We start from the raw sequence: 12540 nt of genomic DNA, 5'->3' as shown, positions 1-12540 counted from the left end.
CCCTACCTTGCTCTCCCACCCCTACCACACACATTTGGGCATCTATCTGTAAAAGCTCTTCGGTGGGACACGATGTTTATTTCTTTGTGTATCTGTGTTAACTGGCAGCACCAACATATACTAAGTGTCTGGAGGCTGGAAGTCAGATGGAGGGCACCAGGGACCCAAGGACCAGCACACGTGAGAGGAATGGTTGGGCTGAGCCAGGACGGGTTTCCAGCCAGAGGGGTGAGGATGGGGAGGGAAACGCCTTTCCGCTGGGGGGTGGGGCAGGCACCAAGAGTGATCTGGAGGTTACTGTTCTCTAATTGTTGGCTGGGTGTGTCGTCTCCCCCAGGGAGACTACTTTAATGAACATGGGGACCAAATCCTGCATTTCTTCAACATCTCCTGCAGCAACAAGCAATATCTTAAGTGAGCTTCCTGCCCTTTTAAGACAGGTCATCTCCTGCACCTCCGAAAAAACTTCCGTTGGACAAGGCTGCCTCATCCAAATCCACACCAGAACTCTCAACGCCACCCTGTAAAGCCCACCCCGAGAAGAGGCATTTTCGGGCTGGGATTCTGCCTGGACAGCACTAGGGGAGGGTCAGCTGGTCAGTGCCCCCTCCCCCAAGCTGGGGGAGCAGAAAGGCGGCTTCCAGGTTGCCGCGGGAGCCATGCGTTACCACTCTGGGTAGGGGCAGAGGGAAGGAGGGCGGGCGCCCCGGGAGTGCGTGTCTTCGAGGACCCTAGGGGAGCAGCGGGGACGGGCTGCGGAGGGACGGGCCCCCGGTCTCAGTCGAGCGGAGATTCAGGAATCGGAAGGGGGCTGAGAATTATTTGCTTTTCCTTTCCCTCCTCTCCGATCCGTCGGACTCTTTCCCACTTTCTCTCTTCATCCCGTCACTTAACGGGTCACATTATGGGAACTAACCTATTTTGGGTTATCTATTGAATTTGCTGAATCGCATTTTAAGTACCCTTTATAGAAGTGGGTGAATTGAGGATTATATATTTCTTTCCCCAAAAGAGAAGAAGGTGAGGAGGGGGGCTAAGGGGCAGAGGGGGAGAAAGAAAAGAAACGTGCTGGTTGAAAACTGACCCCACCCTCTTCCGCGCCCAAAATAAGGCCCTAAAAAGACAAAGCTTCCACGTCCGGCTCTGAAGAATTCATTCATTCAGACCCACATCCGACGCCACGGTTGCAGGGACGGGAGAGTCTGACTCCGTCCTCACTGCTCCACCCAACAGAGGCAAACGTTCAGAGACACAGAGATCAGCAGATCAGCCGGCCTTGGAGAGCGGCTCAGCATCCGCTCGCCTCCCGGAAAGGATGCGCAGCAGCTGGGAAGCCCGGCCTGGCCCGGGCGGGGCGCGCCCCTCTGCCCGCCCCTCTGGGCGGGGCCATCGTGCAGACGGGCTGCCATTGGTCTCCTGACAGCTGCTCGGGCCAATCAGCGCGGGGCCGGGCCCGCCGGCATCACCCTCTGCGAGCGCGGGATGCTCGGCCCAGCTGCGCCCAACAGGTGAGGCGGGAGCGCGGGGCTCGGCTGGTCACGTGGTCGCGGCTGGCGACCCGCGGAGCGGAGGGGCAGCCAGGCCGCTGGCCCCGCCCCCGACACGAGGCGGCACCGCCATCTGCCTCCTCGGACCAGATGCGGGGGTCCCACGCGACCCAGGGGCCGTGCTGACTGGTCCCCGAGGCATGCCCGCTGCGGAGCATGTCCCGCGCCCTCGGGTGCGCGTCGCCCACCCTTCCAGAGCCGGGGGTCCGCGCGGACGCCCCTCTGGCTGCCAGAGAGCAGACACGTGGCCCGTCGCGCCTGCTGGGCCATGTTGGACACTTCTGTCACCAGTGCCTCCCTCCTGCCCCCATTCATTAAGTCGAGTGTGCGTGAAAAATCTGCTTCTTCTACTTCTCTTAAGCCACTGTGTATGTGCGGGGGTTTTTTTCACTCTCCATTTGTTGCCCCAAGCTTCGTATTGCCCAGAACCATCTTTCAGCATTTTGTGGGTTTCTAAGTAAGTGTAACCCTTGTAAGTATTGTGCGGCAAAGATCTGGGGAAAAAACAGGGATTCTGAATCATGTGCCCCCAAGTTGCTTGCTGAACGCACATGGAATCATTCACAATCTAGTCAGAGGGGTTTAAAAGTGACCCCTTGGCACAAAACAGTCTAGCTTGGGCTGAAACGCAATTTACAAAACCAGAGTCTTATTTTAACACATTTGCTATAGGTAGTTAGGGACAAAAATATTTTATGCCAAGAGTTTATCTGTTCTGTAACAAATGTATCAACTTAAAGTCACAGTGAATACGTATGTGTATACACACATACATACTTTTAAAATGCAGGTAGAAAATATAAATGCCTTGCTGGCAGTACTCTTTATACCAGCTCCCTCTCCCCAGATCTGGACTCCTAATTTTTAAAAGCAGCTCTCTTTGAAAGGCAACAAACTGCATTCCAACTTTGCTATTTTAAAATGCTTCATCCAGGACAAAATGAAGCACATTTTCTTAATGCCCCAGTAACTTAGGCTATTTTTAATATTTTTCAAGTCACAGAAATGTGTATTTAAAGGAATAATTTCAGATATAATATAAAGGAAACCAATGTCACTCTTATCTATGTACAGAGAAAATTAATGGGGGATATTATTAGCACTAGCAGTATTTTCACACAGTCTCTTGTCTGGAATGAAAATTATTTATTATCACATTAGTAGGCTAGTAATTGCTCCTCACATCCTAAGCTTTTCCCCAAATCTAAAATCAGAAAGAGAAAGGAACATATGCTAATACCAGTTTTATTTGATGTTAGTTTTATTTTGGTATAGTTTGAGAGGAATAGGAGAGCTCTAACAAGGTAATCTTTTAAATATATATTTTTTTAATGTTTCATGCTGTACTCCTGAATAGTTTTCAAAGATAGCAGTATTTTATTTCTTTTCGGTCATGGTAAATGTTTTCATTTGAGGTAGGTAGCATATTGTACTCATTACCCTTGAAAATACGGCACATACTTGGGGAATTCATTTTGCTGGGATTCCTGACTATCTCGACAGCCTAGCACTGAAATTTCCCTTACTGTCTGAAATCACTGACTGTTAAAAGAGAGAGGTAGCACCCTATCTGGAAACTGTCTATTCACAGCAAAGGAAGTGCTCATTATGCTGTGCCTTTTAGAGTGGACTTTTTGTGTTTCTGTCAATCAACTTAATTTCCATGTTCATAGAATTGAGAGCATAAAGTATTGAAAAACTACTGACATAGAAAGCGGTGAGCAGGAAGCCTTGGTCACGTATTTCAGTCCTGAAGCTTTAAATAAATGCCACTTCCCTGATTCATAACACTAACCGACTGATGAATCTTTTTTTTTTTTTTTTTAATTCCTGGTGTGCTTTTAATTCTAAATAATTTTAGTGATTCAAAGGCTTATCTTATATAATCAGAAAACCTTATGTTCTACAATGTTTTCAACAAAAAGGTACATCAGCATAGATATTTGAAATGAGGTTTTTTGTGACATATTGATTTTTCAAATTATCTAAAAGCTTTTCTTCAGACAAAAAATAAACACACCAAACCAGAAAAAAACAGAAGCTGTGACAGCTCACTTTAAAATGGCAAGTAATACAACTTTAGCTGGGAAAAATATCCTTCATAAATATTAGTCTATATTAAATTGTAAATTTTCAATAATCAGGCTCCATTAAAAAAGCAAAATCTAGTTTAGTAGCTTAGTCAAATTGCAGTATTCTATTTTGATATATATTTTTTAAGACATGGGCTGCAACCTGATTTTTAGAGACCTGTTCAATAATAGCATATCATCTGGAAGATAAGTGTAATTTAATTCATGCACTTCAGCATTTTATTCACCTAAAACAAATAGGTTGCTATTTAATATTGACTATTTTATTAACTCAGAGCATCTGGGAAAACACTTATGATTAGGTTAATTTATGTTATATTTTCCCCTCAACTTGTAAAAGATTAATCAACCATTTTATGGTCTAATTTAGGTGCCTAATTGAAAACAGAGTCCAACACATGCTACACTGTCTTGCTAATAAATCTTGACAGCTTTGTAACATGATGGTTTGTATTTCAAATTGTTGCATATAAATGTAGATTTTTGATCTTCACCCAGCAGCCTGAAGTGAGCTGCATACTTGATTTAAACTCCTGGACTGAAAAAATGCAATTACTTCAAAAAGGATTATCCCCAATCAGATCTTATCTTAAATTTCCCTTAGGGAAGACTGAAACAGTCTTTGCCACCAAGTTTTTAGAAATAGAGTAGGAAAAGAGGGGAGAAATTAGTTTTCTCAGCATTTGTTAAATTTAAAATGTAGGGAAAGTTCTCTTTTGAGACAGAGATTTCAGAAGTTACTGGGTTTTAGATTCTAATTCTAAAGAGCTCTATCCAAGTGTTGGTTGTAATTTTTGTAATTGTCTTCTGGTTAATAAATACAAGTTTTCAGTCTTGATTTGAAGCACTGTACTTTTTTAAATGAATAAATTCATTCCAAGAGCTTTTGGAACATCTCATTTAACCCTGTATTCTCCCATGTCTCCCAGCCTTAAAAAGGACAAATAGAAGAGAATAAATTTACTCTCCGTGGGGACCCTTGCCATGTTTTCTCAACCTTTATACTTGAGGATATTTTTGTCATTTTAATGACTCCATTGATTCTCACTGTCCAGTGCAGGCAGAGAAAGGAAACTGCCATGGTGATGTAATTATCCTCACTCTGGTTATAAACTAACTTTGGATGCCCTCACTATCCTGTTCTGGAGCTGGTCTTCTTTTAAAGTAAATGACAAAGTGAGCAACCTTGACTGAGGTCACTGGAGGTGTAATAGAAAACTCAAAAAAAACACCAAAAAACAAAAACACAAAAAAACCCCTAACAGCTCAGTTTCGAATTCATCATATATGACCAACATCATGTTCCGTCATTTAAGCAAGGGAGAATGGCCCAGAGTGACCTCTGGAGCAGGACTGCCTGGGTTGGTGTATCAGCTTTGCCACTTTCTAGCTGTGAGATCCTGGGCCAGTTGCTTAACCTCTCTGGGCCTGTGCTTCTTCATCTGTAAAAGTACCTACTTCACAGGATGGTAATGAGGATTAAATCTGCTAATCCTGTAAAACTTGAAACAGTGCCTGGCACATAGGGAAAACATTCAGTAAGTGTTAGCTACCAAGATTATTAAACCACACTCACACACACACAGCACTTTTTTTTTCATGTGGCCACAGCACTAAAGTGTCAGCTTAGTTTGTACAACCAAAAATGGAAAGGACAGTCAAGGTGGGGAAGGAGTTTCTGCCGCTGTAAAGTCTAAGGAATATTTCTGTATAAAAAAATAGTAATTACACAATATTTGGCTAACTTAAATCTCAAACTGAGCTCATTAAATTTGTGAAAATCTACCAAACTTAAGCCAAATCAAAAAGAAAAACTTATTAAAGAATGTATATACTTAATTTTAGACCATTCCGAGTTTAAATCAATGTTGAAAGCCTAAATGTACCGGGTGGGTGTTTCTCCATCTTGGTATGTGTGAGGTTCTCCTGAACCACTGGCGTCTGTTTCTCAGACACCATCACCCCCTGCAACAGAAGGTAAGGGCCCGTTTAAACGGAAGTGCTCATAAGCCACTCCGTGGGGTCCTCATAAGTACCTGCTCAGTTTGGGAGGCCTGATTCAAGAGTGAGCTGGGTGATGAACTGGAAAAGTAAACCCCGAAGAGTTTTCATCCCAGGCTAAAACAAACTCGGGTTCCAGGGCAGATGGACCGTCTGATTTTTGCAGCGGGGGAAGGCAGCAGCAAACCGCCCACCCTCTGGCCAGTGGCGGGTCAGCTCCGCGTGGCCACCACGATGGGCTCCATCCCACCGCGATCCCTCCCGTTGGGGCTGATGGGGTCTAGTTCTGCCACGTGGAAGGAACTACAATCAACTTGGGAGACTTCAAGCAAATCCGCCCAGGCCCTGGGTTACTGGTTAGGCCCGGAGCCGGGCTGTGTATCAGTCGATGAAACTTACTAACCACTCGTTCAGACATAGGCAAGATCTCATTCTCCAACCGACGACGACGCTGACCCTCGGATTCAACCATCCGTGCCCGAAGTTGTTTAACGCCTTCAAGATGTCTCTCCTGTCTCCTATTTTCTAGTTTTGAGGATTTGCTTTAACTACTTGTTTCTGAACTGCAACTCTGGCTAATTACTATTTATACTCTTCTCCAATCTGCTGCCTGATTGCACAGATGAAGCCGAGCAGTGCACCTCTGGCGAGCAGCTGGGCTGGGCCCAGCGGACAGAACTCTGGGGAGAGGGGGGAGGAGGGCGAAGGGTGTTCCCTGGACACCAGATTTTAGGAAAAGCCTTCTGGGTCAGGCTTCTTCTCCGGTGTGTCTGTTTTTCAAGTTAAAACGGCCGCCGTCAAAATAATTAAGTCCACACATTTGCCCAGACATCCAGGATATTCTGAATTAATTTAAAAATTATAATTAAGCAGATGGCATTGAAAAGATTCTTTTATTCCTTTTTCCTTAAAAAAAAAAACAAAAACAAAAACCCACTAACCCTGCGGCCACTCCCGGCGCGGCTGGAGCAGCCTGGGATCGCAGCTTCGGGGGCGAGCCGCTGCGTTTGCAGTTCGCTCCTCCAGCCGCGCGCTCCACGGGGTCACCGCCGCGGGCCCTGGGCCTCCGGGCCCAGACAGTCCGGATCATCAGGGTAGGGAGGTGGCTCCGGAGGAGGATGCACTTCCCGCTCCCCGCAGCCCGGCCAAGCCCCAGCGCCCCCGAAGCCCAGCCGCCCCGCGGGCCGCGATGCGAGCGGCCCCGGGCGCCGGTCCCGCCCGCCCGAAGCTCCCGGGCTGCGCGCCCCGCTGCAGGCGCGCGGCCAGCCTTTCCAGGGCGACTTCGTTCTTTATTCTGCGTTGTTGAGTCAATCAAAAGGAACGTGGCAGGTGGAGGGCGGCCACCTACGAGACTGCGCGAATCTGCCTGTGGTGACTTCCACTGCCCAACCCAGGTGCTTCTAGAACCGCCCGACATTAAGGATTCAGTTCTTTTCCTGCCAGTTCCTCCCAGCCCGGCCCCCACTACGTCTGATCTCAGAAAATCCCCGGCTGCCTCAGGCCTCCGGTGGGTTCCACCTGGACGGGCGCTAGTTACAGCCTGACGTCCCGGCCCCCGGCATCGCCCTCCGAGGAGGAGGAGCGGTGGTGGCAGAAATAATGACAACAATACGATCGATGACAATAGCTGGCAATTAGAGAGGCCCCCATCTGCCAGCCAGGCACCTGACCCGCGCGTCGGAGAACCGGGCCGCCCATTGCACAGGTGAGAGCAGTGAGGCCCGCGCGACAAGCCAGCTGCCAGGGCCGGGACGTGGACCCAGGCTCGGGCTCCAGAGCCCCCATTCGCAACAACCGGTGTCGAGGGCCCGGGGACAGTGGGAAGGGTGACTGTCACGGCTGGCTAAACCTCGAGACTTGGGCAACTCCTGACAATAATAAAAACATTAGGACAAAAGGGAGGGGGAGGGCGAGGCTGGGAAGAGAGCGGTTTTAATCCGCTCGGTCAGCCCCCTTTTATCCTCCAAGCTCTCCCGGTCCCCGAAGAGGGGCTGCGGGCAGGGAATGGGGTTTGGTTCGACTCTCCCCTTTTGTTTTCCGAAGTCTCCACCCTCTTGGAGGCTAGCTGGGCCTGGAGGGGTGCCGGGGGCTCGAGGAAGTCATGTTTGCGGGGCTCGGAGATGGTGACCGGGGAGAAGGGGTGGGGACCGGTGGCCGGGCCCCTGGTTGGCGACGAGATTTCCCAAGGCCCGAGTCTGGACCGCGGGCCCATCCGCGCCTCACCGGAAACTCGAGCGACCCAACGGCTCACCCCAAAGACTGCGGGAAGCCTTGAGCAGGGGTCGTGATTATGACCCCGAGGGGCCCCTATCCCTTTGGAACCGAACCCACAACCCGACCGGAGAACCGACTTTACAGAAGCCCCGACCTCTGGGCAACCCGCATTTCTCAATCAACGGGCCACGAATATTCTTTGCACCCCAAAGTGTCAAGGGCCCGCGGAGACACGCCTCCCTGCCCTGGCTCTCTCAGCACCCCGGCCCGGGAGGCGGAAACGCGAGGGCCGAGTCCCGGGCGCCGCTAAGCCTTCAAAGCCGCGCGCCTCCCGCCGGCTGCAGTGCGCGCCTTTGCCCGACAGGGACCAGCACCGCTCCACGCGCCGCGCGCCCGCCGGCTCACCCTCCGGAGCCCAGGCTGCCCGGCCGCGAGCCGGTCTGACCCCCTTCGGAAAGTGAACAGACTCCCCGCGGCCCCCGCAGGCCGGCGTTGCTCTCACCCCATCCCCATCTGGGCAGCAGAAGCTGCTCTAGAAGTTGGTCTGGGGCGGAGACGGCGACCGGCGGGGCGCAGACCGTCCCGGATCCGAGAGGAAAAATAAAATGCGAGCGACGCTGGCTGGATTCGTCTGGGCCGCGGCCACAGTTAGAGGGTCGCGCGCTCCCCTGAGCACTGTCGCAGTCACTGCCCTCCTTCTTTTAGGAGAGATCGCCCGATTAATCTTAGGGCACCGTGGGCCGCTGAGCCCCCAGAGCTCCTCGAGAAGTTTCTCCGGACTGTGGTGAGAGCGGAGCCCAGCGCACCCCGTACGTACCGCGCTGCGGGCCAGCACCGCGCGGTCGTTGCTCGGCCCCTCCCGGACCCCGGTGGTCCGAAGCTGTACCCTTGTCACTTCCACCAACACATGCCACGTCTTCCTCCTCTCCCCGTCAGGATCGCGGCTGGCGCCCCAGGCCCCAGCCCTGGCCCTGCCGGGGAAACTCACCGGTACCAGGCGAGGCCCTTGTCGTAGCTGCGGTCGAAGAAGTGGGGCTCGGCGCCCACGGCGCGCACGTCGGGGTGCACGCGCAGGAACTCGAGCAGCGCCCGCGTGCCGCCCTTCTTCACGCCGATGATGATGGCCTGCGGCAGCTGCTTGCTGCCGGACCCGCTGAAGAAGCTAGAGATGGGGCTGGGGGAGTCCGGCGCCTCGGGACTCTGCTCTTCCTGGCTCGCGGCGCCCTCGGCCGTCTCCCCGCCAGGAGCCAACTGGGTGGCTGGCGCCGCCGGGAACGGCAGCCTCGAGGGAGGTCCGTCGCGACCTGAGGCCAGGGCCGGCGGGGCGTGGGCGGCGCGGGACCCCGAGCCCAGCAGCAGCAGCCCGGGCGCGGCGGCGCACGAGCCGGCGCACGAGTACAGGAACATGTAGAGCCAGATGCAGAGCATGGCGAAGAGCAGCGCGAGCTTCCTTCTCACCGGTGGCGGGGGCGGCGGCGGCTGCGGCAGAAGCCGGCCGGGGACATCGAGGCAGGATCGGCTGCCGCTCAGGCGCTGCCCCATGCGCTGCCCGCGGGCGCGGCGAGGGGCATGGCTCAGCACATGGCGCGGGTCCCGCCGGAGCCGTGAGCGCGGAGAGAGTTCCCTGGACGCCGAGTGGTTCGGCTTATTGCCCCCGCGCGCCCGCGGCCGCCGCTGCTGCTGCTGCTCTTCCCCAGGTGGCGGCGGCAGCTGTAGCGGCGGCGGCTTTTGACATGCTGCCCGGAGGAGCCGCAACTGGAGCGAAAGTCGGGTGGCGGCAACTGCTGGTCGGGGGCTGCGACGCCGCGCTCGGGGCCAGCAGAGCGCCGCACTCCCGCGCCCGGGCCCCTCCAAACGGTGCGCGCTGCACGGCCGCTCGCCGGGGCTGCCTCCCCGCGGTCCTGCGAACCGAGCCTTGACTGCAGCCCCGGCACTTCCCCGCGGAGGCTGCAAAGTAGAACTGCGCAGGAAGAGAGCCGGGGACCCAGGCAGAGTGGGCGGGCCCGGCCACCGGGAGTGACGGGTCGCTCCACCTACCAGAAACACGGAGCACCATGCAAATCCAGCCGCTCCGCTGAGGGTTCGACAGCCAACCGGCTCACGGAACGTGGGGGTGTGGAAAGGGTTTGGGGCGGTGGAGAGCACTCCGGGGTTGCTATTGGCTGAGAGACAAGAGGCGGGCTCCGAGGGGCGGAGCCAGGGGCTGGTGACAGGAGCCGCTGGAAGGAAGGACGCTGGAGAGACCTAGCGCTGCGCCCCGGCTTCCGCGCGCACTTCCGCACTTGCTCCCCAGGAGCCAGCCTTGGCTGCAGTTGTCCATGTGCGGGGACGCAAGTCCCCATCCAGATGTTTCGCGGGCGGAATCGTGGTGTGTGCGTGTGTTAGAAATAGGGAGGGGAGTGGAGGAGCGAGAGTCAGGCCGGAGATGCCCGCCCACCCCACGCCGGGATTCGGAGGGGGGACCCTTCCGGGACTGGCACCGGTTTAGGAAGTTTAAGTGGAAATCGCTGTCAAACTTTTCTTTTTTATTTTTTTAAGTCTTTGCTTCTTATTCTTTGCCAGGAGTTGATCTCTCTCCAGCTGCCGGTTAACTGGGGTCGGTGTAAACCATCCTCAGGAAAAATTCTTCCCTCGCTTCCCAAAGTGCCGAGGAAAGAAAAGTCGGGAGAAAAAAGGGAGAAATTAACAGAGAGTTAAACGCTGGGGGAAATTTTCCTGGTCGAAAAGTGAGTGTGAAAGTCACGTGTAGAAAGTTTTGTCCGGATATGAGGCTGTTGAGGACGTTAGGTGAAGAAAGTGTTCTCCCTTCCCATGAATAAATATCAAAGCCAACATTCGCCCTCATTTAGGAGACGGTTCGGTTTGCTGACCTGTTACACGAATTATTAGGTGTTTTTTTTTTTACCACCGATGTTTTTTTCTAAGTCAAACGTCAACTCGGAGCAAATCGATCCCTGAGGTGCACTTCAAGTCCACTCCAAGCCTCTCTCCCGGGTTTTCCTCCGCAAAGTGACCCTCCCGGGCGGGGCGGGACCGCGCTCTGCTGCATTCTTGCCCCGCGTTCCGGTTGGAAGCTCGGGTGCTCCAGTCACCCCGGTGGCACTCAGGAAGTTCTGGATGCCGGCGACCCGGAGGGGCCAGCGGGCCTCCCACGCCTGGCCCCGGGCGGTTCCGGGACAGAACGTTCCTTCCGATCCCGACCCCCGCGCGGCACCCGGCTGAGCGCTGCCCCCGCTACCTTCCCGGTCCGCGCGGGCGGCGGAACCACCAAGCCCCGGGCCCCCTGCTGCGCTGTCCCCTCGCTGTCCCCTCTCGAGGTAGTGTCCCGAGTCCCGCAGTCCCGCCCCGGGCCCGGTTCCCCTCCGTGGGAAGCACACCGAGGAAGCCCGTAGGCCGTGAGGATCTCTGATCGAGAGAGGGGGCGGCGACCCGGGAGGGTTCGGGTGACCCTGCGGCCCCCCACCGGGCCCCCGCGCCCAGCTGTGCTCCGCGCGACCTCCTGTTAACTCTCAAGCCCAAGACATCTTCTTATAGAATGGCTGAGGGGAAAATAATTTAGGAAGAGGATTTCCTCCTCCTTTTATACTCGCAGGGAAATTTTCTTTCCAGTCCTCTTTTCCCCTCTCTTTCTTCGGAAGTGATTTATCTACCTTTAGTTTTTTTAATTACATTAAGTTATTATAAGTTTATTTTAAACTTCTAAAACATGAGAATATATTTCTGAGCGTTAGCTTAGCCCGGCTTTTTTTTTTTTTAAAGCGACAGGGAAAATGTTAGTGTCTCCGAAGGGTTTCTTCAAATTCACATTATTTCGGGGGGAAATGAAGTCCCTCCTATCCGGAGGCGGCTGAGTTTGTGGACTTCTGTGGGTTTGGGGGGAGGGGAATAGCGGTTTATGATTTGTGCGTGTTCAGGCGAATGTAGCTCCCACATGGCTAACTTCAGGCCTGGTTGGGTGTGAATGCCATGGTTAAAAAATTTTTTTTTGATTTTTTGATAATCCTAACAAAAATGGTCCCTGTCCTGCGGGTTAGCAAAATCCAGTGTAAAAGAAAAAAGAGTGAGCGAGTCCGCCTGCTATATTTAGGACTTTTTTTTTTCCCGGGGGTGAAAGGAAGGAGAGAGAGGAAGCAAAGACATGGGCATCGGAAATTGCCCGGAGAGTTCCGCGGAGCCCAGCGCCCCCCGGGCCAAGCCGCCGCCCGAGCGCTTTCGCCACCCGAGCGCGTTCGGCCCCGACCGCCGAGCAATCGGCAGCGCGCAGAGCTGGGCCCCGCGGCCTGACGCGCACGGTGATGCGGCCCTGAGCAGCGCCCGGCGGACCGTTACGTGGGGCAGCGCGGGGCGGGGCGGACCTGCACCGTGACCCCGCGCTCTGACCCTTCCGCCCACTCGGCTGGACCGCTCGCTGCGCTCTACAGAGACGCGCCCCGAAATCTCCAGGCGCGGGGGCCGCTGCAGGTTCTGCGGAGGCGCAAGCCGAGGTCAGCGTGTGCGGAGCTGGTGGCGAGGCTGACCGTGAACCCAGTCGGAGCCTCTGCCCGCAATCATGGCTCAGCCGTCAGGGGCGCCCCACGCCCGAGCCTGGCCGTCAGCAAAACGCGGCCACCCAGACCCGGAGAAAGGGTTCCCTTGGATAAACTTATTCAGAAGTTTTGCCCTCGGGAAACCCGCAAAGGAGCGAA

General features: G+C 53.9%; 1 protein-coding gene across 2 annotated transcripts in view; it reads right to left on the bottom strand.

Annotated features, from left to right (window-relative positions):
- Positions 1 to 10437, bottom strand: part of LOC309618892 (heparan sulfate glucosamine 3-O-sulfotransferase 3B1) — a 48616-nt gene extending 38179 nt beyond the window's left edge. The window contains exon 1 of one of the 2 annotated variants that reach the window (XM_082373363.1): positions 8844 to 10437. In XM_082373363.1, coding sequence (XP_082229489.1) covers positions 8844 to 9397 — 554 coding nt within the window. In that variant the 5' untranslated portion in view covers positions 9398 to 10437. The remainder of the gene's footprint in view (positions 1 to 8843) is intronic. The other variant, XM_082373364.1, reaches the window with a different exon arrangement.
- Positions 10438 to 12540: the final 2103 nt, after the last annotated feature.

Source organism: Balaenoptera borealis (assembly GCF_965194805.1).
Source record: "Balaenoptera borealis genome assembly, chromosome: 20".
In the NCBI taxonomy this organism is placed as follows: domain Eukaryota; kingdom Metazoa; phylum Chordata; class Mammalia; order Artiodactyla; family Balaenopteridae; genus Balaenoptera; species Balaenoptera borealis.
The sequence above is the reverse complement of the archived record's forward strand: the minus strand, read 5'-3'. Positions and strand labels throughout refer to the sequence as shown.